Raw genomic sequence first — 22762 nt, forward strand, 5'->3', positions numbered from 1 at the left:
GTCAAGGACTCATACTTTCTTCTTTAATGGTGAAATTAGGACCCCAACATATTGAGGCATATTTAATAATTTACTGGTAGTTATATTTATGAACATATTTGACTATCTAGTTTGATTAGCATGATGTACATAGCTAGTTGTGTAAAAAAATGTTTGGTAAATACTAGTGATTAATTGTTAGTTGCTTCAGTATATTATGTAAAAAAAAAAAAGTATTGTTCATTAACTAATTTAGTATAAAAGAAACTTTTGAACCCAGATTAGGTTTTAATAGAAGTTACGAAGTACATATTTATCAAACACCTAAATTAATTTTTTCATAATAGTCAAACCTATGATAGGCTACCTTTTTTTTTTTTTTTTAACAAACTATGATAGGCTACTTTAATGCAAAATCAATATTGATTCTAATAAATCACCTAATTTAAATAAAAAAATAAAAACAAACTACTAAAACAGTAAAACTCCAAACATACACCAATTCACAACATTCACAAACCCATGAATTCAGTCCACAAAAACAAACCCAAAATACAACCTACGGCAAAAACCACAAACCTTAACCCATGCCCCTTCTTTCCCCCATTTCATTCCCAGTTTCCCACCGCATTCATCCCTCACAAACCCCTATTTTCTCTTTCCCCCTTCCCCTCCCCTTTCCGCCGCCATGGGAAGAGTGATCCGAGCTCAACGTAACCCACCACCGCAAAGGCCCCGCCAAGTTCCGAACCCTCGACTTCGGCGAGCGCAATGGCTACCTCAAGGGTGTTATCACTGAGGTCATCCATGACCCTGGTCATGGCGCACCCCTTGCTCGCGTCACTTTCCGACACCCTTTCAGGTACAAGCACCAGAAGGAGCTCTTCGTTGCTGCTGAGGGTATGTACACTGGTCAATTCATCTATTGTGGGAAGAAGGCTAATCTTATGTTGGGAATGTTCTTCCTTTGAGATCTATTCCTGAGGGAGCTGTTGTTTGTAATGTTGAACATCATGTTGGTGATCGTGGTGTTCTTGCTCGTGCTTCTGGAGATTACGCTATTGTTATCTCTCACAACCCTGATAATGATACTTCTAGGTATATTTCTGTTACTTCTCTGTTTTGTTGAGAAATTTTATATGATTTTGTTTTCTGGGATTTTGAATTGTAATATTTGTTTGTGATATGATTTTTGGATGTTTTATGAGTTTTGTTCTGCGTTAGAAATGTATATTTGAGTTAGGTTTTTGTTTTTGGATTGAAAATTGGGATCTTGCTGTATGATTTGTTTGTGTTTTGATTTAAGGTATTGGATTCTAGATTATATTTATGGTGATTATTGATTTGGGTTTTTGTTTTGGATTAAAAAATTGGATCTTTTTGTATGATTTGTTTGTGTTTTGGTTTATTGTTTTGGAGTTTAGATGATATTTATGATAATTGGTTTTTTTAGTTACATTGTTTTTCTGGGTTTTGATTATGATGATACTTGTTACAAGATTGGTTTTGATTATGATGATACTTGTTACAAGATTGGTTAAAAGGAATTTTTGTATGTAATTTCTGTAAAATTTATGAATGCGACTGTTTTTGAAATGACTCATCGATTTGAGCTTAGAGGTATGTATTGATGATTTGCAGACGATAGAATAAATATGTTCAATAAATTAGTTCAATGAAATTTGAATTTGGCCATGAAACTTTTTGTGAGAGAAATATCTGTCATTATTTAGGTGTATTATGTATGTCATTTATGTGGAATATAGATGTTGCGTAGGTTGTAGGTTATAGGTCGATACAATCATAAAATTCTTAATAGACTTACTAATCTGTATAAGTACAAATTTCAGTCCTTTAAGTCATGTTCCTGGGGCAGAGTGTTTGATAATAATTCCATTTTGTGTTATTGTGAAGCATGATGTATTATTAATGTATTATTGTATTGTGATGTGGATTAGGGAAGTGCAAGTGAGCTGTTAGCATGATACTTGCCTATCTCTGTGGCAATTGAGATATTATCAAACTCTATTTATAAATTCTGATTGGACCTATTTAACAAAATCTACTCTGTTGCAGGATCAAGCTCCCATCTGGTTCCAAGAAGATTGTTCCAAGTGGTTGCCGTGCTATGATCGGTCAGGTTGCTGGTGGAGGTCGTACTGAGAAGCCACTTCTTAAGGCAGGAAATGCATACCACAAGTACAGAGTGAAGAGGAACTGATCATGCCAGTACAGTTCGTAGAGATGAATTCGTGGTGTTGCTATGAATCCAGTTGAGCATCCTCACGGAGGAGGTAACCACCAGCATATTGGTCATGCCAGTACTGTTCGTAGAGATGCACCACCAGGGCAGAAGGTTGGTCTTATTGCCGCTAGGAGGACTGGTTGTCTTCGTGGTCAAGCTGCTGCTAATCTTTCCAAGAGTGACTAGGCTTAATTTACTTGGGCATTTTATTGTCATTTTGATGTCTTTGTTTTGTTTATTTAAAGTTTGGAGTACCTATTTTAAAGATTGCAGTGCTAAGAATGGTTTTGTTTGCAATATTAGGAATGGTTTTTGCAATGGTGACGATCAATTTCATTGTGCTAGTTTTTTTTTAGCTTTCATCTGTTGTTGAATCAGCCTAAGATTAGTTAATTATTTGTATGAATTGCCTTGATGATAGCCTAAGTTAATACATCTTGACTCTTAGTTAAAGAGAGAAATATGCTGACATATCTATCATGCTTGTGATAATAAGAAGTAATTGGTTTGGGGTGTTTTAATGGACGCCTTCACACCTTAACTATAATGCTAGCTCATATTGTATAGTTAATACTTGTATAATTTTACAGAGGTTAAGCTCTTGGGTAAGGTGAATGATATAGTTTAGAGACACTGTCAGGCAAGATAATATCCACACATATTTGTAGAATGTTTTACAAGTCCTTGTACGGTGGCTATGATGAGCGTAAATTGCATAACTAAAACCTTACCTGGCTGGTATGCCAAACCTAATACCCGAACTCTTCTCAAGATCAACTGACACAATTTGGCCCAAGCTAACCTGCCCGATCCAAAAATAAATGTTCTTATAAATAATTACTTTATATCTAATTATTAAAATAAGTAGCTCAACGATAGATCTAAAAATGACCTACTTCAAACCCAAAATCAACTCGAACAAGTCAAATCCGAAAATAATCCAACCTAAAGAGACTTGATCCAAAACTATTACTACTATTGTTCTTCTGATAGAAATAACTTTGTTAATATGGCAACTAATAGGGCATATACTGTCATATCCATACAATGGGCAAAATGCTTGGATATATGTTTTCATTTCATCATTTTGTTTTTCTTCATCCCCCACCCATTACAAGACGGTTATCGCTTTATGATAAAACAAAACCATTATAAATTATATAAATATGAATCGTACTCAATTGATTTGCAAAATGTTTAGTACAATAATACCAAGAGTATATTTTCTATTGTCTTAGATACCACAATTTTGTATTGATTTAAGAATTACATTCTTGTCAGCCTCCAAAAAGTAATCCGGCTGCTTGCTCTTCATTGCCATTGAAAAGCTGGAGAGCTTGTATAACATCATTCCTTGGAAATCCTAGCTCTACAAGCTTTACGACTTTGGCTTCGAAATCAGGACCCTGCAGCAGAGACATAAGTCACTCAGATTCAGCTTTCTATACCCTCACATACTTGTCCAAGAGTCAGAATACTATTTTGGAAAAAGAGAGAGAGAGAGAGAGAGAGAGAGAGAGAGATTTAATGGATACTTTAATATTCCAAGTGAGACAGTTTTGAATACTTATTTAAGAATTAAACTACCATGTCACTGATTCTCTAAATGCAGTTCATGTTGACATACTAAAGTGTACTGAGGACTACTAACTATCCTAAATGGATAAATTGTAACATGACATGTTCAAGCATCATAGCAGACTTAGACTCAATCAACATAGCAATATAGCTTCACTGTAGAAGATAATGTACAAATAGAAGAAAAAGATGAATTTGGGTGATATGTGGTCACAAACAGGCTTTTTGATAAACATTTCAAGAAGATTTAACAATCAAGTTAGCCTAAAATGAGATTATACTCATGCTTAAGACATGTAGAGGTGTAACAATGGGGTTTTGCTATGTATTCACACCATGTAGAACAAACCCCAGGCCCCAAACATGTACACCTGTGGTACACCTGTGGTAATGGCCTTGGGCCTCAAAAAACCAGAAAAGAGGACTAAATGTTTGATGAATAGCACTATAGTCATTAGAAGCTCACAACACTTTAGCAGCAGCTAAGGACCTATGGTTTTCGATCATGTGAAACTGAGGTAACCAGGATTACTCTCAGTCTGATCTATTTGTACCTTTTTTTAGACCTATAAATAAAAGTAAAAAGAAAAGAAAATTAATCATATATCTTAATTCAACCCAGGATTACAAGATGAAAAAGAAATCACCTAACCCCATAAATAGAGTGTATTAACTATTAAGTGGGTACAACCATTGCTGATTTGGGTACTAGTTGCATGACAAACAGTGCAAATACTAAGACCAGCAAAACCAATTGAAAAATAAGGCATTTTGTAAACTTAAATACTCGTTTCTGCATCTTCTGAATCTCTTCACCACCAAAGATATCACCATACAGTGCATCCAACTTCTCAGCTTGCCCTTTTAGAATGACAGCCTTGTTTTCTACACTCACTGCCAATTTTGGAGATTGTGCTTGCTCCTTACTTAGAGAAATTTGCTCCCTCAATATGCTATCTTCAACAAGAACACTGAATTCCTTGGAAGATCTTGCTATCACAACTGACTGAACTTCAGCTTCAAGTTTTTTCATGAAAAGATCCTGCAGCTCAACTTCCATTACTATGTATCTTTTACTTTGCTGCTCCATAGTGCTCCTTACACTTTCTTGAGGTGATTCCATACTTCTCATTGTTTCTAGTTCAGCAATCCTCAGTTCCTTCTCCTTGAGGCTACCTTCAGCTTCATTCAGCTGTCTTTCAAGAGTTTGGACAATCTTGCTCAAATAGGCATGATTAAACTCACTCCAACCATCAAAAGCATTTTCCATGTAGACTAAAGGATCAACAGACAAAGATGGGACAGGAACACCACTAGTCTTGTCAGAGTCATCGCACAATGAACAAATGCCCTTGCCTATCTCCCCAAACTTCTGAACTTCTGCAAGAATCAAATGCATACTATATAAAACATGTAGAAATTACTATAGTACCTCCAATAGATGATGTGCAAGGCAATTTGGCGATTAGATCTAAAACGATTACCAAAAATAAAAGGAAAAAAAGAAAAGAAAAAAAAGAACCATGTTTTGCAATTAGCAAATCACACCTATGGCAGGAAAACATGAATTTGGAAATAAAAATCAAGAATAAAACTAAGACAAAGACACAAACACAGAAGCCAGTAAATCAATATTTTAAAAATCTTTTACTATTATTATTTTTATTGTTGTTAGCATCAAAATTGAAAAAAATTTATTCAAGTTAGTTTGGGAAATTAAAGAGCTTTTAGAAAGAAAACTGTATGTTGTGACTCTAAAAATCCTTGACGAAGAACTTGCTCATCTTTCAAATAAACAATTATTCCCCATGAGAATCTGAGTTCTGAAATTGGAAAATGTTACTTTCATGACACTTTTCAAGCCTCAAAGATCAAACTACATTCCACAGATGATCACCGTGCTCCAATTTCAATATTGAATGTCGTGGATAACCATTTATGAATTAGCAGCTAACATTTTGAATGTATCGAAAGAAAGGAAATTAAACAATGACAAATTGATATTCTAAAGGGGTGGTGATAATAATGAAATATTTTAACTCGTAAAGCAAATTGATTCCTCTGATATATGTATTCAAAATCCTTTACCTAAATAGGAGTGAAGTAGAAGTCTAGCTAACAAAAAAGAAAGGATGTAAATGGAAAGCATAACTATCAAAAAGGAACGCCAATAGTATTTGACAACAGATAAGCAGCACAAAGTTTCACAAACCATTTTGATCTAGTCCATTAATACCCATTAATACAACTCGGTTGATAAAATACAAAGGTCATAATTTTCACACATAATTGGAAGCTACATATTGAAACAAACACATTGTTCATCCATTACAGATTTTTATTGTTGTTAGCATCTATGTTAGGAAAAAGAGTAATATATACTGATGAGCTTGCCTTTCAAGGTCACTTAATTTCTAATTTGATATGATAGCTACTTTTTGTTCTATGAACCATATAGCATCTTTTTGTATGCTAAATGGCAGCCCTTTCTCTACTTCATTGGTACCTAGTTCCTAGGATTTTGGTATCTTATACTAGAATTAGCCTTAACATCTTCTTCTTCTGCTTGAACACCTTAATCCTATAAGTGAGGTTGGCTACATGAATCAACATGAGGACTTCCTAAGAGGTCACCCTTCCTACTACTACTCTCAATCATTGCAACTCATGCCAAGTGATGTGACAAAGTTTTACATTGGTTGTCACTGCCTACTGTGACCCTCCTCCTTTAACCTAGGATTTCTTTGAAGAGGATGGCTAAACAAAAATATACAAAGTTATGTTTCTTTCGTCGTTAACGGTATTTCTTGATAAATTTTACTTGTGATACATGACAACTCCCACACACTAGAATCCGAAATCCCAAAGGAAGTTAACCACCATGCTAAACCCACAAATGGCTAGCAGACCTACTTTTTCTTTTTCTTTGTTTTCACTTTTGAAAAATTACATTATAAAATAAGCAAGCTAAACTTTTTAAACTTCCTTCACTGTTAGAGCATCTATGTCCCCTCAAATTTGAAGAAATTAGTCTCACAGTAAAATGCTAAGCCCCTCCAAAAACTCCCTTTTCAGTGATTAGGTATAATTAGAGATGGAGAGTCTCACATACCAAACTCCTATGTTCAAAAGTGTTTTTTGTTGTTTGATGTGCTACAATTAGAAATGTTGGCGAGTTCATTCAGGAAAAGTACAATACAAAAAGAGAGGGATTCAAACCTTAAAGTTACTTAATTCCAAAACAATGCATGCTAATTAGTAATATTGCCATTGGCCCATTGCTGCATTTTGCCAAAGCAACTTCTTCTTTAACCTACCAAAACCACAAATCGAATTTGTAACAACTCCTGAATGTTCGAAACTTTGAACAGCACACCCAAGGCTCCTTATCACCGAAAGAGTCTTCTCTAAAATAGCTAACCAATTCATAGTGAAGAAAAACGCGCGTAACAAGACTCACTGACAGGGCAAGCATATACTACATACTACATAAACTTCATTGGCAATTTGGCATAAACCTGGTAAATTTCAAATCTACCGATGGAGAGGAACAATTATTTTGCAGCTTAAGGTTAATTCTAGTGACGTTGTCTGCCTTTTGAGCCTTACTTGATTTTCTATTGGAAGCCTAGGTTCTTCAATTTTTTAATTTATCTTTTGAAGATAAGAAAATAGGTTACATTATCAGCTAAAAAATGAGTATAGATTAAATGTGGGTTCTAAATTACATATTATACTCATTTCTTTGAACCTCTTAAATTAAATACAAAGTGACTCTTAAAAGACCCATTTTATCCCAAGAAGACGCTAGATATAGATAGATTACTTTGTCTTAGACCGACTTAGAAGATAGGGAAGCTCAAGAAAGACACAAAAGTAAGGCCTCCGGCCAAACATGCCACAAAATTGCGATTTTGAAATTGTGCCACAACAATTTCTACACCTTTTCCTTACCAAATCCAAGAAAATGAATATGTCGTCAATCCACTACCAATAAGGCAAACCCAATACTCCTAATGTGAAGTAAACAATCTCCTCCTAAGGTAATTTGTCATTTCATATTGAAGCATGAACAAGACTTTCTAATATCAATTACTAGTCATATCCAGCCTAACATTGAAGCATGTCATTAATATAGATCCTACCATACTCTTGAACAATAGAAGAAGGATATTAGTAAAAATGTGGGGGTCCAGTTAAAGTAGAAAGCTTTAACCCAAAAAAAAAAAAAAAAAAGCTATAGTAGAAAGCAAACCTGTTTGAAGAGCAAGTTGGGCAGATTGGAGCAGCAAGAGAGAGTCGAGAAGAGGATCGCTGTCAGTGGAGACCTTAGTGTTCCCATGGTAAGCAGTGGAGGACAATTGATCTGAAGAATCTGATGAAAGACCAAAATTAGTAGTTCCAGTAAGAGTAGAGGGAAGTTGTTGTTGACAGGGTGGTGGCGAAGGCAGGGGATGGGGATGGGGATGGGCTGCATCAAAGGTTGAGGGATTTGGAGTCGGAAGATGATCGCGAAAAGAACTTCTGGAATCAGACTCCATGCTAGAAAGGGGGGAGGTTTCTCTGGGTTTCTGTTTCTTGATAGGGTCGGGATGAGTCTGAGGCTGAGGTTGATTCAAGATGGGTTTGTTGGGCCTGCGCTGATTCGGATGCGGATGATGAGCTTGAGTTGAAGCTCGAAGAGAGATCTTGGGATGGCTAGCAGCCGTTGATGACTTGCTGCTACTCCGATGGCTATGGCTGTCCTCACTGTTATCGGAATCCGCACCGACATTGAAAGTGTCAACAACAGCAGCAGCTGAATTGTTGTGATTAGGTGACATTGAAGAAACAACATTGTCATTCAAAATGTTAGCAGACCCTCTCTTGAGCATTCTACCAGCAGTAGAATCGGAATCATAATCCTTTTCCTTTTCCAAATCCGTTTCCTTGGTGATAACAACATATTTTCTTCTAATCCTTCGCCACTTCTTCAACCCATATCCCTTATTAGTCAAGGAACGAGATTCCTGAATCCCGATTCCCATAGAATACAACAATTAATTTACATTTAATTGAGCAGCCTAAATCACTAATTTTTCTCAATAAAGGTTTACAAGGAGAAAGTATTAAAAACGAGAATAATAGTTCCAATTCCACAACTTAACACAGTGATAAGAGAGCAATCAAAAGTTAAATATTTTTTGGTCCACTAGTTGTGTAGCAATTGCTATCTAATGAAAGAAGATGATATGAAGACATGAATACCTGATACAATTGAGCCATCAGATTAGAATCTCCACGAACTTGCTGCTGAAAAGCAGCAGCAGGGTTGACAGCAGAACCATCAGGACTGAGGGCAAGGTCACTTGAAGATGGACTACAGGAACAAAGGACAAGTTAGAGTTAGATGATATAGAGATGATTACTATTTTTACAGAAATCGTCATAATTTGTAACAGTTCTCATGGCACATTAGTAGCATAACAACATTGTGCTATAATAAACATCCCTAAAATTGAGGGGTAAACATATTTGTGATCAATCAAATATTGCTTAAAACTAAAGCCGAATTTGTTGAATATTTTTTGCTCCACTAGTTACAACAGTGAAAAATCCATCATACGATTAATGTAGAGTGTCTAGTCCTAATTGGGGCTTAAAATTAAAGCCGAATTGGCAATACAAATAAGTGCATCAAAAATGTTAAAATGTAGTTGTAAAATGAGCAATGATATAAAGAAAGTAATATGAAAAAGTACCGAGAAGGAGGAGCAGCATTAGAAAGCATCATGATCAAATCGCCATCGCAAACACCGAGTACACTGAGTTTGTCATGGTTATTCATCTCCTTGCCATTGTACATCAATTGTTGCTGCTGCAACACCACCCCACTCTGCTCCCCCAAATCAATCAAAAACAATTACTCTACTACAATTCAATTTCATCAAATTAAAAATTAACAGATATAGATAGAGTGGTGGTTGTTATTGTACCTCGACTTCAAGCAAAGCCTTGACATTTTCGACCTGCGAAATTGGATCAAGATCCATTAGTCAGAAATTCAATGCAAAAATTGAAATTGAATTCAGAAATTAGGGTTTAAGAGAAAACTACAGCTTCGTCGGGGTCGACATCTAAGGAGATGAATTTCTCATCGGCGGTCATTACTGTGATCTTCATCTTCTTCTAGTTGTTGTTGTCATTGAAACGAATTGAATCTGTTGTCAATTTTACCAAATTAAGTGTGTTTTCCACGAACCGTCCACATAAGCAAGTTTATTGTGTTTTGAGTTTTTAAAAAAAAAAATCAATCAACACAAAACCGCTAATTAGCGATTTTATAAGAATTTGCGCATATAATTGTGGAGATTATGTAACCGTTTGGCCTAGTTTCTACAAGTGTTTCTTTATCTAAGAAATAGAAACTGGGCCAAACAAGGGTTTTTTAAGAAACAAAAACACTTTCTCAAGAAGCCCAAAATAACTTCTAGAGTGGGAAAAATAAGAAGCACCACTTTTGAGCTTCTCTATATCAGTTTCTCGGGGAGCTGATTTCCCATTTAGTGAAACTTTTTTTTGGACAAAAATATCCTTAACATTTTACAAAAAGACCTCTAATATCTCATTAAAAAAAAGAAACCCCCCTTCTCTCTCTCTTCACCTCTCATAAACACTGAGCAGCTCTTTCTCTCTCCAAAAACACGAAACGCTCAACCCTCAAGGCAAACGAAGACGGCGTTCGACGACATGCAATCCGGTCCTAGACCACCGGCGCCACCATTTCGTCCACCCAAGAGGACACAACCAAGCAATAATAAGGTAATGTTTTTTTTACTTATTAAAATTTTCTCTTTTGTGGGTAGAACCCTAATTTCTTTGCATTGATTTTGAAATAGGAGAAAGCTATAGATCTCAGTGGTTCTCCTCATCCAAATCATCCCAATACTTCACGAACAAGAAGTTCTGCCAATGAGGTTAGTGAATTGGTCCAGAATATAGATCTTGAAAATTTCATTTTTGATTCAATTTAGCAAAATACTAACCGTTTACACAAATTCAATTTCTGGGTATTCTTAGAATTTAAAGACTGGGTAAATGATACCTGTGTTAGGACAATGCCATGAAATTAATGTTAAATATAGTATGGTTATAAGTTTAATGTGATTTAGGCGGAATAGCAGTCGAAACTAAAAACAATGTCATCTGTAAGGGCTGAGCTTGTTAATCTCATACGCAGTAATGAAAAATTAGAACTCGAAAGCTTTTCTTTCATATATGTTACATTGAAGTTATTTGTAATCGTAGTGAGTTCGATATAGTTGTTGTCTAGTACAGCATTAGAGCCCAGAAATATGCAAAGTCATTAAGCTAGAGATAGGAAGTTGTTTGCTAGGCTGCTTGTTCTGGGGCATAAGGGGGTGTCAGATTGACAGTTGGGGACAATATTAGAACTATGGTCTTTATTAATTGGTAAAGTTAGGAAATGTGTCTACTTTTTTAGAACATCCTAAATTCCTAATATTGTATTATAATTGACTATTGTTTTTTGACAAAGGGATTGCTTAGTACCTCGATATTGTGTGCCTTGTTGCTATATCAGAGTAAATAAATAAATAAGGCCTCCTTGAGAGTCTTGACTTTGATATTATAAGTTGTTAAGATGAATTATCGATTTCTTTCTCTTTTAACCATTACAAGCTATGCAGTACCTGTTATACCTCTACATATATGGATGTGGTTTATTATATGCCACTGATAGCTGTGCAGTGCAAATTTTGGGCAGTTGGCCACTTGGCCATATAATTGGACGTTTATCTCGTTCTAATTGAAAGTTATATTTAAGGGCTATAGTCATGGGTATTTCTGATCTATGTTGACAATGGTGTAGTATATGTACGTAGTTGGATGTTTATTTAGTATATTCATTGCTTGTGTTGGTATCAAATTTACTTGCTTATATCCGGACAAGGTGATAGTGGAATGGTTGAAATATATTTTTGAGGTATTGAGGTTATGATATCATAGTATCATATTCTTTGTAAGAACTTATAGACAGGGAACCATTACCTAACCTTTCTTAAAGGTGAGTAATAAAGTTTGGCTATAAATTATGCATCAACAAATTAATGAACATGTTATGAATGGGCTTTATATATATATATATATATATATATATATATATATATATTAGGGAATGAAATGCATGTTGGATTTAAAGAGTACTCGGCTTGTATGTTGTAAGGTTTGTCAATATAATGCTGGTAGAATTTATAAAGCGTGACCTTGGGAGGCAGATTACATTATTATGTTGTGTGTATGGTTGGTGAAGCTTATGTGTAATGCACAACGTTTCATGGCTTTGTTTGTCTTTAGATTAACGAACAAGTAAAGAGGTCAAAAGCAACTTGGTCTGATGAAACAACTAAGATATTTTGTGAGGTTTGTGCTGAAGAGGTCCATGCAGGGAATAGACCACACACTCATTTTAGCAAAATTGGTTGGAATAATGTGGTTATAAAGTTCCAACAAAGGTCTGGTAAAAAGTATGACCAGAAGCAATTAAAAAACAAGTGGGAGAAGTTAAAAACGGAGTACGCTACATGGAAGAATCTCATAGAAAAGGAGACAGGGTTAGGATGGGATCATGAGAAAAATACAATTGTTGCATCCGATCAGTGATGGGCACTCCAAGAACAGGTGAGCATAACAATAATCTGATTTGTACATTGCCTTTTTTCAAGTAGTTAGTTTTAACTAATTACATTTATTTATTTGTATAGGCCAATCCGAGTGTTGCTAAATTTCGTGAAGCTGGAATCCAAAATTTAACAGAGTTAGAGATCATGTTTGCTAAAATAATTGTTTCTGCTACAACTTCATGGAACCCTTATTCACAAGATGATATTGAAATAGAAGACTTGACTACCATAGGAAACGAAGAGATAGAAGATGAGGAACAAGTTGACATTACTATGGATGGTAGTATCAATGAAACAGTATCTCAACAGCTTGAAAGTGAAAGCATTGACAAGACCAAAGTCAATACAACATCGGAAGAAAAAGGAAAAAAAACACAAAAAGGAAATAAATCTAAAGTTAGCACAGCTAAGCTCATGCAAAATGAGCTAAAACGTATTGTTGGTGCGATGGAGAATTTCTCTCAATCTAGGGCTACTGTAACTTCAAAAAGAACTGATCTTCCTGGTTGTAGCATTGGAGAGTGTCTAACATTGCTAGCTACAACACCAGGGGTTGAAATAGGAAGTGAACTTTATATCTTAGGAACTCGTTTATTTGTCAAACGAGAATATAGAGAGATGTTTGTTGGTATTCCTGATGAAAATATACGGAGTTGTTGGCTTGAGCAAGAATTGGAAAGGGAGAAAAAAGCTTCTCAACGTTAATTATTTTTTTATTTGTTATGAAACATTGTATTTATGCTTTGATTGCTATTTTTTTTAATTACCTTGTTGTAACAGACCAACTTTCTTATTTATGTCAGTTATTTTGATTTTCTTAGTATTTGTTATATATTATTATCATTATACTTTCTCATATAATATTAGCTTTTTATAGTTGCTTCGTTTATATAAGGTTTACTTTAAAGTATACAATTTTAATTGGTTCCTTGTTTTTTTTAATCAGGTTAGTTCAAATGGAAGTGCTTATGATGATGTAATTGATGAATCCTCCTCCGAAGAAGAAGACGATGAAGATTTATTACTTCAAGAACAACTGAGGGGTAAACAAATGATATTATATTCCGCCACAGGGGTAACGATACTTACCAAATACTATCTTAAATATTTAATTAAACAGCCTACTAGGATTTCGTTATGTTCTGGATGGCAATGGTTGCAAGAGGTTTTATCTACATCGGGTGAAAGTTATAGGATATTAAGAATGGAACCCCATGTGTTTTATAGTCTTGCTAAATTATTAATGGATAAATATGGATTAAAGTCAACTAGGACCATGCCTGCTGAAGAAGCACTCGGAATATTCATATATTTATGTGCACAATTTCAATCTAATCGTAATATGCAAAATCGCTTTAAACATTCTGGTGAAACAATAAGTAGAAAATTCAATGAAGTTCTTGAAGCAATGACAAGATTTTCTAAAGATATTGTAAGACCTTCTGATCCAAACTTCAAGGAGGTTCCAACTAAGATACGAAATAATTATAAATATTGGCCACATTTCAAGGATTGTATTGGTGCCATTGACGGAACTCATATTCCATGTGTTGTTTCGGAGGAGGATAAAATCCCTTACATTGGGCGCAAAGGTGTAACCCTACTCAAAATGTTTTAGCAATTTGTGACTTCGACATGTTATTTACATATTTTGTTGCTGGGTGGCCGGGATCTGTTCATGATAATCGAATCTTAAAAGATGCAATGGAAGACCGCAAGAAATATTTCCCTCATCCACCCGAAGGTATATATTTATGAAACTATATATTATACTATCTTCTTTACCATTATTATACTATGTTGTCATTATCTAATATTGTACAATGTACAGGAAAATATTATGTTGTTGACGCGGGTTATCCGAATATGAAAGGATTTATGGCTCCTTTTAAAGGCGAACGATACCATGTTCCTGATTTTCGTCGTTCAACACAACCTCCAAATGGTTTCTACGAGGTCTTTAATTATTCACATTCGTCATTGAGAAACGTTATAGAGAGAACATTTGGTGTCTGGAAAAAAAGATGGAGGATATTATCAATTATGCCCAGCTTTTCGTTGGAAACTCAAAAGAAACTTGTTGCAGCTACTATGGCTATGCATAACTATATAAGAAGACACGCGCTTGAAGATTTGGAATTTGATAAATGTGATGCAGATCCTTATTACATACCTGAAGTTGAAGGGGATGAGGATATTGGAGGCAACCCGGTAACTACTCTTGAAGAACATGATGGATCAATGGATGATTTTAGTATGGAGTCTATTCGCTACAATATTGCAACTTCTCTAATGAGTCGTGGATTGTAGCATTATTGGATCTTTTATTAGGAATAATAATAGCAGACATTTTGGATATGATTTTTTTATATTTTGACAAAAAAATCTAAGTATTTAGACTTATGAATTGTTCAATATTTTAAATTAAATTTAATCTTACAAGCTATTATAAACAATTTGCTATTAAAAAACAAAAAAAAAACTATTATTAACAAAAAAAACTATTATTAACAACAATGTACAAGAAATTAATACTAATTTATTCTCCCAAATAATTTTTTTTAAAAAAAAAAACTAATATGGGCCAAACAGGGTAAAATAGTTTCTCAATCTAAGAATCACTTCTGATTTTTGATGGGCCAAACAAATCTATTTCTTACAACTGTTTCTCTAGAAATAGTTTCGGGAAAACTACTTCTGGGAAACAGAAGTTGTTTTTCAAAAGCTTGGCCAAACAAACCCTATTTCACCTAACAAGTAAACCAATTAGCGGTTTATATGTGTATAAAACCGCTAATTCAGGGCTTGTTTGACATCATTTTTTGTTTTCAGTTTCCTTTTTTTTGAAAACTAAAAACTGGAAACAAGAAAAAGGTGTTTCCACTTTTTTATTGTCAGTTTTCAAAATTATCATGATTTTAATAAGTCTAAATAATTTTTTTTTTGAAAGAATAAATCTAAATAATTTTTTGATTCATTATGTGACATATATATTATACTTTTAAAAAACAAACAACAAAAAACCATAGTGATGTCAAACGAACCCTCAATTAGCGGTGTACTAGTAAATTGTAAAAAAAAACAAATTAATTAAAATGCTGGGTTAGACGGTATGGGGGGAATTTTTTGTAAAAGGAATGTAATTTGGGAATTTTTGAATTTTTGATCAATTTTTATGGAAATCACTCTTTACTAATTAACTTAAGAAATTATTTGAAAAAAAAACACACCAATGATACAACTGAACAACCGCCGCCCCCAACCCCCCTGACCCCCACCTCCGACGACTGACGCCTTGCTAATGCCCTGGCTTGCCGGCGCCCATTTTGCTGGCTCATTCGCCCTCCCCCGCCAGCGAAGCTCAACCCATTCATCTCCCATTCCCGTTTGGATTTCAAGATAGTTCAAGGCAAGATTCCTGTTGGGTAATGTGGGTAGTTTTGAGTCTAATTTAAGATTTTGGGGCAAGCGAATAGGAGACGAGGGTCATTCCAGGGAGGTAGGAGTGTTTATGTGGTGGATTAGGGAGGAGGAATTGGTAGGAGGGTGGCGTTTTTTTCCCTAAATTTTCAAAATTTTAAGCTAATTCTAATAATTACCTTTTTTTTTGTTACTGTACATTCAAGATTTTTGGCATTCTTTTTCATTTTATTCCCTACTTTTTATAAATTTTGAGATAACTCTTATAATTAGTGTTTAAACAATTATGTCATTTAAATTGTTCATTTACTTATTTGCCCTCATTTTATTAGTTGATTCTTTATTGAACCCTTAAGAATAGTATGCGTGTAATACCCCAATTTTCAAGCTAGTATAAACTTTTAAACTTTAACTAGATATGTTATTTTAATAGATTTTATGATTATTATTTTCGTATTTGATATTATATATAAAAAAAAAAATTAAAAAAGAAACAAAAAATACTGAAAACTGATAATTTTCAGAAAGTGATTTTGGATTATTTCAAGAAGCTGATTTTGTAAAAATAAAAAAAAAATAAAAAAAAAAGAATGTGAAACCGATTTTCTAGAATTGGTGTTATCGGATAAAAAAGAAAAACAACAAACTAATTATATTTGAAATTAGTTCTTATCTTGTAGAAGACCTTCTGGATGAATCTACCTTCACAATATTAAGTTTATAAAAGCCCAATCTCACGCACCCAAATTGCTATGAGAAAATATTAGCTCCAAGAAGCTTTCTTTTTCCCTCAAACCGATTATTATCCCTTAGTTTGTTTCATTTGCTAAAACACCAACTATAATTGATTGAGTATAGTGGTAAGCCATGATTCTCCTTCACCTATCATTCTTGATAATAATAATTGTTAGCCAACCCACCACGAACTACGCCTTTGTCCCTTGACCTTAATTTATATTTCTATGCCTTTTTCCGATTCACATTTTAAGGAGTATGGTTTTTATTATATATTTTTGTTTGTTAAAAAGGGGGGGGGGTTTGTTTGGTCTTCTGTAAATTGTAAGATAATTCTTTCAATCATAGACAATGGTTAGGCGAGCAACAATGGTGGGGAAAGATGAGTAATTGATCTACAAAGTTAGAAAGAGTTGGCAGACATCTCTTTTATAACAAAAAAAAAATCTATTTCCTTTCTTTTTACGTATACGTGGACCAATCCCACAGTGACACGTGGCCCAATTATGGGGTGACACGTGTCACCACGGGAAGATGCCACGCAATCCAGAGTTTTTAAGGTCTCAGGCCAATCCCATGGTGACATGTGGCCCAGCTATAGGGCGACACTTGTACCACGTGAAGATGCTTCTAAAAAACAGCACGCCAAATAGGCCTAACAACGTCAGGGCCCAAATTCTGAGAGATGACACTGAAAGCCGCAAAACGGCGCCCTCAGAGGGGCACGTGGCGATCGCTGATTGCGCAGCCAATCACGTCACGCAAATCTAGGGTATAAACCCTAGAGGGGCACGAATCCCACCCCTATAAATACCCCAATCATTTATGATGAGGGGGGGATTTTTAGACAATTGAAAACACAGAGCATTAAATAGCTCCAACTTCTCTCTACTTTCTCTCTCTAGCCCTTTTTCCGTTCTGATCACTGACTTGATCGTCGGAGGCGAATATTCCGTTGAACGGAATATTCGTGGTTTTGCAGGTGGGACCAACGTATTGCCAGCAAAGAGTGACCAGTATCCCAGGAGATCCAAAAAAGACCCGAAACATTTGGCGCCGTCTGTGGGGATACTCGTACGTTATGGCGATAGACGATCGGACACCTAATCCAGGCGAGGATGGACATGTAGAGGATATAATCCCTATGATCCGTACTAGTGATCCTCTAATAGCCACATTTGAAGAAGCTGATGATCCTCCTGTTACTGCAGCCTCTCTTAAGGCCGCACTTAACAAACTCAGAAAAGAAATGAAAACGGAGCCTCTACCTCTAGGCAGCCGCCCAGGAGAGAGGAACAGAGGGCTCCAAGAAAGACACACAGCAAAATAGTCCATGCAACGGACGCCGGAAACACTCCATTTCGAAGGCCGACTGGAAGGTCCCCGAGAGTACCGCGGACTAATTTCTCTGAATTGTTGGCGAAAACGCAGTCGGCTGGGGGGAGGGGTAGGCAGCCTCGTAGAGAAGAGCCTGAACCGTCCAGACGATGGAAGGACGCAAGAGAGTATCTTAGGCATAAGCAGCGGGAACGCGTTGCCCACTCGGACACGGCTTCAACCCCAACTATGCCGGATGATTTTTCACATCATTCTCTCTCCCAACATACCAACACGGCCACCTCCAGTGGGAGTCAGGCAATTCGCACCCCAACTCCTATTCCAGTCTTCCATGCTCCAACTCCAGTTCAGGCCCAATCACTGCAATATCAACCTCAGGGGTTCAATGGCTTGATGCAGCCAAACCCCCAGGCATACGTACAATATGGGCCATATGGGCAGGTGTACGGACAAGCTCCCTATCTGACTGGACCGTCCATGCAACCGCAACCCATTGATTGGCAGATGCGCCTACTTACTCTGGGAGATAAGACGCCCCCGTTTTCGCAAGATATCCTAAATGCCCCTCAGCCACTAAAGGTGAAGAGTGTACTTGTGGGAGCCTATGATGGCACGGGCAACCCAGAGGAGCACATCACCTCGTACAAGAACCTGATGTATTTGCAAAGTGTAGATGATTCTACGTGGTGCAAATGTTTCCCAGCCACTCTGAAGGGTGTGGCACAGGACTGGTTCAATAGTTTGCCGGCTGGTTGTATCAATTGTTTTACCACTCTTAGTTTGCTGTTCGTGGGAAATTTTTCATACAACATACCACCTCGAAAGACTAGCCTTAACTTGGCGACAATCATCCAAGAAAAAAATGAGGGCTTACGCTCGTACGTCCAACGATTTAACCAAGAAAAAGCCCAAATTCATAATTTACCGGATGAAATGGCTTACTCTGAATTTCTCCGGGGATTAAGGCACAATGGTTTTAAATTTGACTTGGTAAGGAAAAAGACTCGGACATACGCAGGTGTTCTGCGGGAAGCCGAAGCTTATATTGAGGCGGCGGACTTTTGTTCGCTCACAAAAGCAGAAGCGCCGGCCAAGGGAGCTGAGAAGAAATCTTCTAAGCAAGACTCGACCGGCCAAAAGAAAGAAGGAAAAAAGAGAAAAGAAGTCTGGGTGGCTGATGGCCAGCCGCAGAAAACCAAGAAGGTCAAGGCGTACGAGCCCCAGTTTGAATTCAACAAGGATTGTTATTCTATCTTGATGGAAATCAAGGATAAGTTTGAGTTTGAGAAGCCACAGCCGCTGAGAGGCCCAGCTCAGTACAGGAACAAGAACAAGTATTTTCATTACCACAAGGACGTGGGACATGACACAAATGATTGTATCAACTTGAAGAGACTGCTGGACAAATTGGCCGAGAAGGGCATGCTGAATTCATATGTGATGAAGTCCAAATTCACTTACACACGGACAAACAACACGTCCGAGCAAAGACAGAAGAATGATAAGAACAAAGATAAAGAGGATGACGGCAACAACACTGATTCGGGCTTTGTGGCCGTGATATTAGGAGGATTTGCCTCAGGCGGTCCCACTAAGAGAGGGATCAAGCAGGATGCTTGGAACTTGGGAAAGGTGATGCAGATGGATTCAGTGAAGGCTGAACCCTTCCCCGAGGTAATTATCAGTGAGGCCGATCGGGGGGAGGTCAAAGCCTTACACAATGATCCCATGGTATTCATTATGAAGATAGCCAATCTAAAGGTCGGACGAATATTGATAGACACAGGTAGCGCGGCTGATATAATCAGCCTGGCCGCCTTGAAAAATCTAAGCTTCCCAGAGGATGCTCTCTAAGACATCACTCACCCGTTGGTCGGATTTGGGGGGAATGTCATCCACCCGGTGGGCCGGATAGATTTACCCGTCCGATTTGGGCAAAAAGGGGAAGGAAGAGATATGGTTGTCCGCTTCTTGGTTGTGAAAGAGCTTACTGGCTATAATGTCATACTCGGTCGTCCTACGCTGAATGCAGCAAAGCAGTCATTGTGCCTCACCTAATGTCGCTAAAGTTTGAGAGGACGGACGGGAAAATAGGTACAATCCAAGGAAGTCAGAAGATGGCAAAGGAATGTAATCAGTTGGCGGTTAAGCCTACAGCGCGCGGACCAAAATCGTCCGAGCCAAAAGAAGAAGGAACCTCACTCCCAACACACCAGGTTGGCCAGAAGCGTAAGGCGGCCAAGATAGAGCAAGCATAGCAGCTAATGACTGTCGGTCGGCCAGAAGAGTTACGACCCCAGCCGGCCGGCAGTCACCAGGATATAATGCTCGACCCTGATCAACCAAATCGGACAGTCAGTGTAGGCACTATAGCTTTGGGTGTGCTTGGGGATGAGTTAATTCAATTATTGAGAGAGTTCAAGGATGTATTTGCATTTGAGGTCGGCGAGATGCCAGGCATAAGTCCAGATCTGGCTGTGCACAAATTAGCGGTAAATCCGGCCGTTAAACCTATCCGCCAGAAGAAAAGAAATCATGGAGAGGAAAGGAATCAGGCGGCCGCAGCAGAAGTTAAGAAGCTTCTAGACGCCGGTTTCATTCGGCAATGCTTTTACCCAGAATGAGTGGCTAATGTGGTCCTTGTCAAAAAGCCGAATGGAACTTGGAGAATGTGCGTGGATTACACAGATCTAAACAAGGCATGCCCTAAGGATAGCTTTCCCCTGCCCAAAATCGACTGGCTGGTTGATTCGACGGCCGGGCATGCCCTGATGAGCTTTATGGACGCATACTTCGGATTCCATCAGATTCCGTTATGGGAAGAAGACCAGGAGAAAACGGCGTTCGTGATTGAGCAGGGGTTGTACTGTTACAGAGTCATGCCATTCGGCCTTAAGAATGACCCAGCTACCTTTCAGCGACTTGTAGACACAGTCTTCATAGATCAGCTCGGCCGGAATATGGAGGCGTACATTGATGACATGATTGTCAAGTCAAAAGAGCCGACCGACCATTTGAAGGATCTAAGAGAAACTTTTACCGAACTCAGGCGGCATAAGATGATGTTAAATCCAAAGAAATGTGTCTTTGGTGTTGAGTCCGGTAAATTTCTCGGATGTTTAATTGATCAACGTGGAATTGAGGCTAACCCTGAAAAAATCCAAGCTGTCTTGGACATGAAGTCACCAAGGACAATTAAAGAAGTCCAAAGATTGACCGGCTGTTTGGCCGCACTTGGTAGATTTCTGTCAAGATCAGGGGATAAGTGCCGCTATTTCTTTCAAACCATAAAAAAGAAGGCTATGTTTGAGTGGACTGAGGAAGCCGAGGAAGCATTCGTACAACTAAAGGGCCACTTACATACATTGCCTCGGCTTGTCAGTCCACTTAAGAGCGAGAAGTTGTTCATCTATCTTGCTATCTCAGAGCACTCCTTAAGTGCCGTCCTACTTGCTGAGCGGGACGGCCGCCAGATCCCTGTCTACTTTGTTAGCCACGTCCTACATAACGCTGAGCTAAGGTATCCCCCCATTGAAAAATTTGGCTTGGCATTGTACATGGCATCAAAAAAGCTGCGTCCATATTTCTTGGCACATTCAATTGTGGTCTACACAGACCAACCTTTGAAGAAACCATTTACAACGCTAGAGGCAAGCGGCCGTATGCTCAAATGGGCCTTGGAAATGAGAGGATTTGATATTACATTTAAGCCAAGAAAAGCAATCAAGGGGCAAGCCTTTGCTGATTTTTTAGCTGAAATGACCCGGCCGGATCTTCAGACGGCCGGAGATCAAATCTGGAAAGTGTTTGTGGATGGCAGTGCGACAGCCACTGGTTGCGGTGCAGGTGTTATATGCCAATCACCTGAAGGAGATAAGTTTGAGTACGCCCTGAGATTCCAGTTCCAAGCCTCTAATAACGAGGCCGAGTACGAAGCCCTCTTGGCCGGCCTCAGAATGTGTAAGGCGGCAGGAGCGACAAAAATTGACGTGTGCTCGGACTCCCTACTTGTAGTCGGCCAGGTGAATGGAGACTTTGAGGCGAGGGAGCCGGCCATGATAAAGTACTTGAAGATTGTAAAAGAGGACGCTGAGAGCCTAGATCATTTTACCCTACAGCAGGTCCCACGTTCGTCCAACCATCAGGCGGACGCCCTCTCTAAGTTAGCATCCTCAGCATCATGTGATACTCCCAGGTCAGTGTTTTGGGAAGTAAAGGAGAAGAGGAGCATTGATGTTGAGCCAGTGCATGCAATTGATAGAAGCTCCACTTGGATGGACGGGATCCTGTCTTACCTCAAGGACGGATTACTCCCGGCCAATCCTAAAGAGAGCTGGTTGATGAAAAAGAGAGCAGCTTGGTTTGAAGTTAAGCAAGGAGAGTTGTTCAAAAAGGCATTTGTAAAGCCATACCTGAAATGCATTACTCCTGAGAGAGGGTATGATGTCTTGGATGATATTCACCAGGGGCAGTGTGGTTCTCACATTGGAGGACGCGCTTTGGCTGAAAAGGCTGCCCGCCTGGGTTACTACTGGTCGAGCTTAAAGTCGGACGCAATGGAAATGGTGAGGAAATGTGACAAGTGCCAGAGGTTCGCAACATTAATTCACCGACCCGCCAACAACCTTTCGGCCATCAGTAGTCCGCTCCCCTTTGCCAAATGGGGGATGGACATCATAGGTCCATACACACCAGCGTCCGGCCAGAGGCGGTATGTGTTTGTAGCAGTTGACAACTTCACAAAATGGGTAGAGGTCGAGGCCGTCCGAGGCATCAAGTGGACAGA

The 22762-nt window shown here is 38.0% G+C and overlaps 3 protein-coding genes and 1 pseudogene across 5 annotated transcripts; 3 read left to right on the forward strand and 1 right to left on the reverse strand.

The window, feature by feature from the left end:
* Positions 1-680: 680 nt before the first annotated feature.
* On the forward strand, positions 681-2542 carry LOC110714911 (annotated as a pseudogene).
* Positions 2543-4381: 1839 nt separating this feature from the next.
* Positions 4382-10060, reverse strand: LOC110714720. The gene is made up of 6 exons (XM_021893254.1): positions 9899-10060; positions 9778-9810; positions 9544-9677; positions 9050-9161; positions 8058-8811; positions 4382-5182 (listed from the first exon to the last, which is right to left on the reverse strand). Exons 1-6 carry the CDS (start codon positions 9962-9964, stop codon positions 4479-4481), a joined length of 1803 nt encoding a protein of 600 aa, XP_021748946.1. The 5' UTR covers positions 9965-10060; the 3' UTR covers positions 4382-4478.
* Positions 10061-10278: 218 nt separating this feature from the next.
* On the forward strand, positions 10279-15148 carry LOC110714721 (L10-interacting MYB domain-containing protein-like). 3 transcript variants are annotated; one of them, XM_021893255.1, is made up of 4 exons: positions 10279-10603; positions 10681-10758; positions 13430-14227; positions 14315-15148. In XM_021893255.1, the coding sequence occupies exons 1-3, from the start codon at positions 10532-10534 to the stop codon at positions 14099-14101; spliced, it is 822 nt and encodes a 273-aa protein (XP_021748947.1). In that variant the 5' UTR covers positions 10279-10531; the 3' UTR covers positions 14102-14227; positions 14315-15148. The 3 variants fall into 3 exon arrangements, with proteins under 3 accessions (XP_021748947.1, XP_021748949.1, XP_021748948.1); XM_021893257.1 differs by lacking the exons at positions 13430-14227; positions 14315-15148 and adding exons at positions 12158-12481; positions 12565-13327; XM_021893256.1 differs by lacking the exon at positions 10279-10603 and having other exon boundaries at positions 10679-10758; positions 14315-15147.
* Positions 15149-18204: 3056 nt separating this feature from the next.
* On the forward strand, positions 18205-19830 carry LOC110714805. The gene is made up of 2 exons (XM_021893356.1): positions 18205-18966; positions 19246-19830. The coding sequence occupies exons 1-2, from the start codon at positions 18205-18207 to the stop codon at positions 19828-19830; spliced, it is 1347 nt and encodes a 448-aa protein (XP_021749048.1).
* Positions 19831-22762: the final 2932 nt, after the last annotated feature.

Source organism: Chenopodium quinoa, unplaced genomic scaffold (assembly GCF_001683475.1).
Source record: "Chenopodium quinoa cultivar QQ74 unplaced genomic scaffold, ASM168347v1, whole genome shotgun sequence".
NCBI lineage: Eukaryota > Viridiplantae > Streptophyta > Magnoliopsida > Caryophyllales > Amaranthaceae > Chenopodium > Chenopodium quinoa.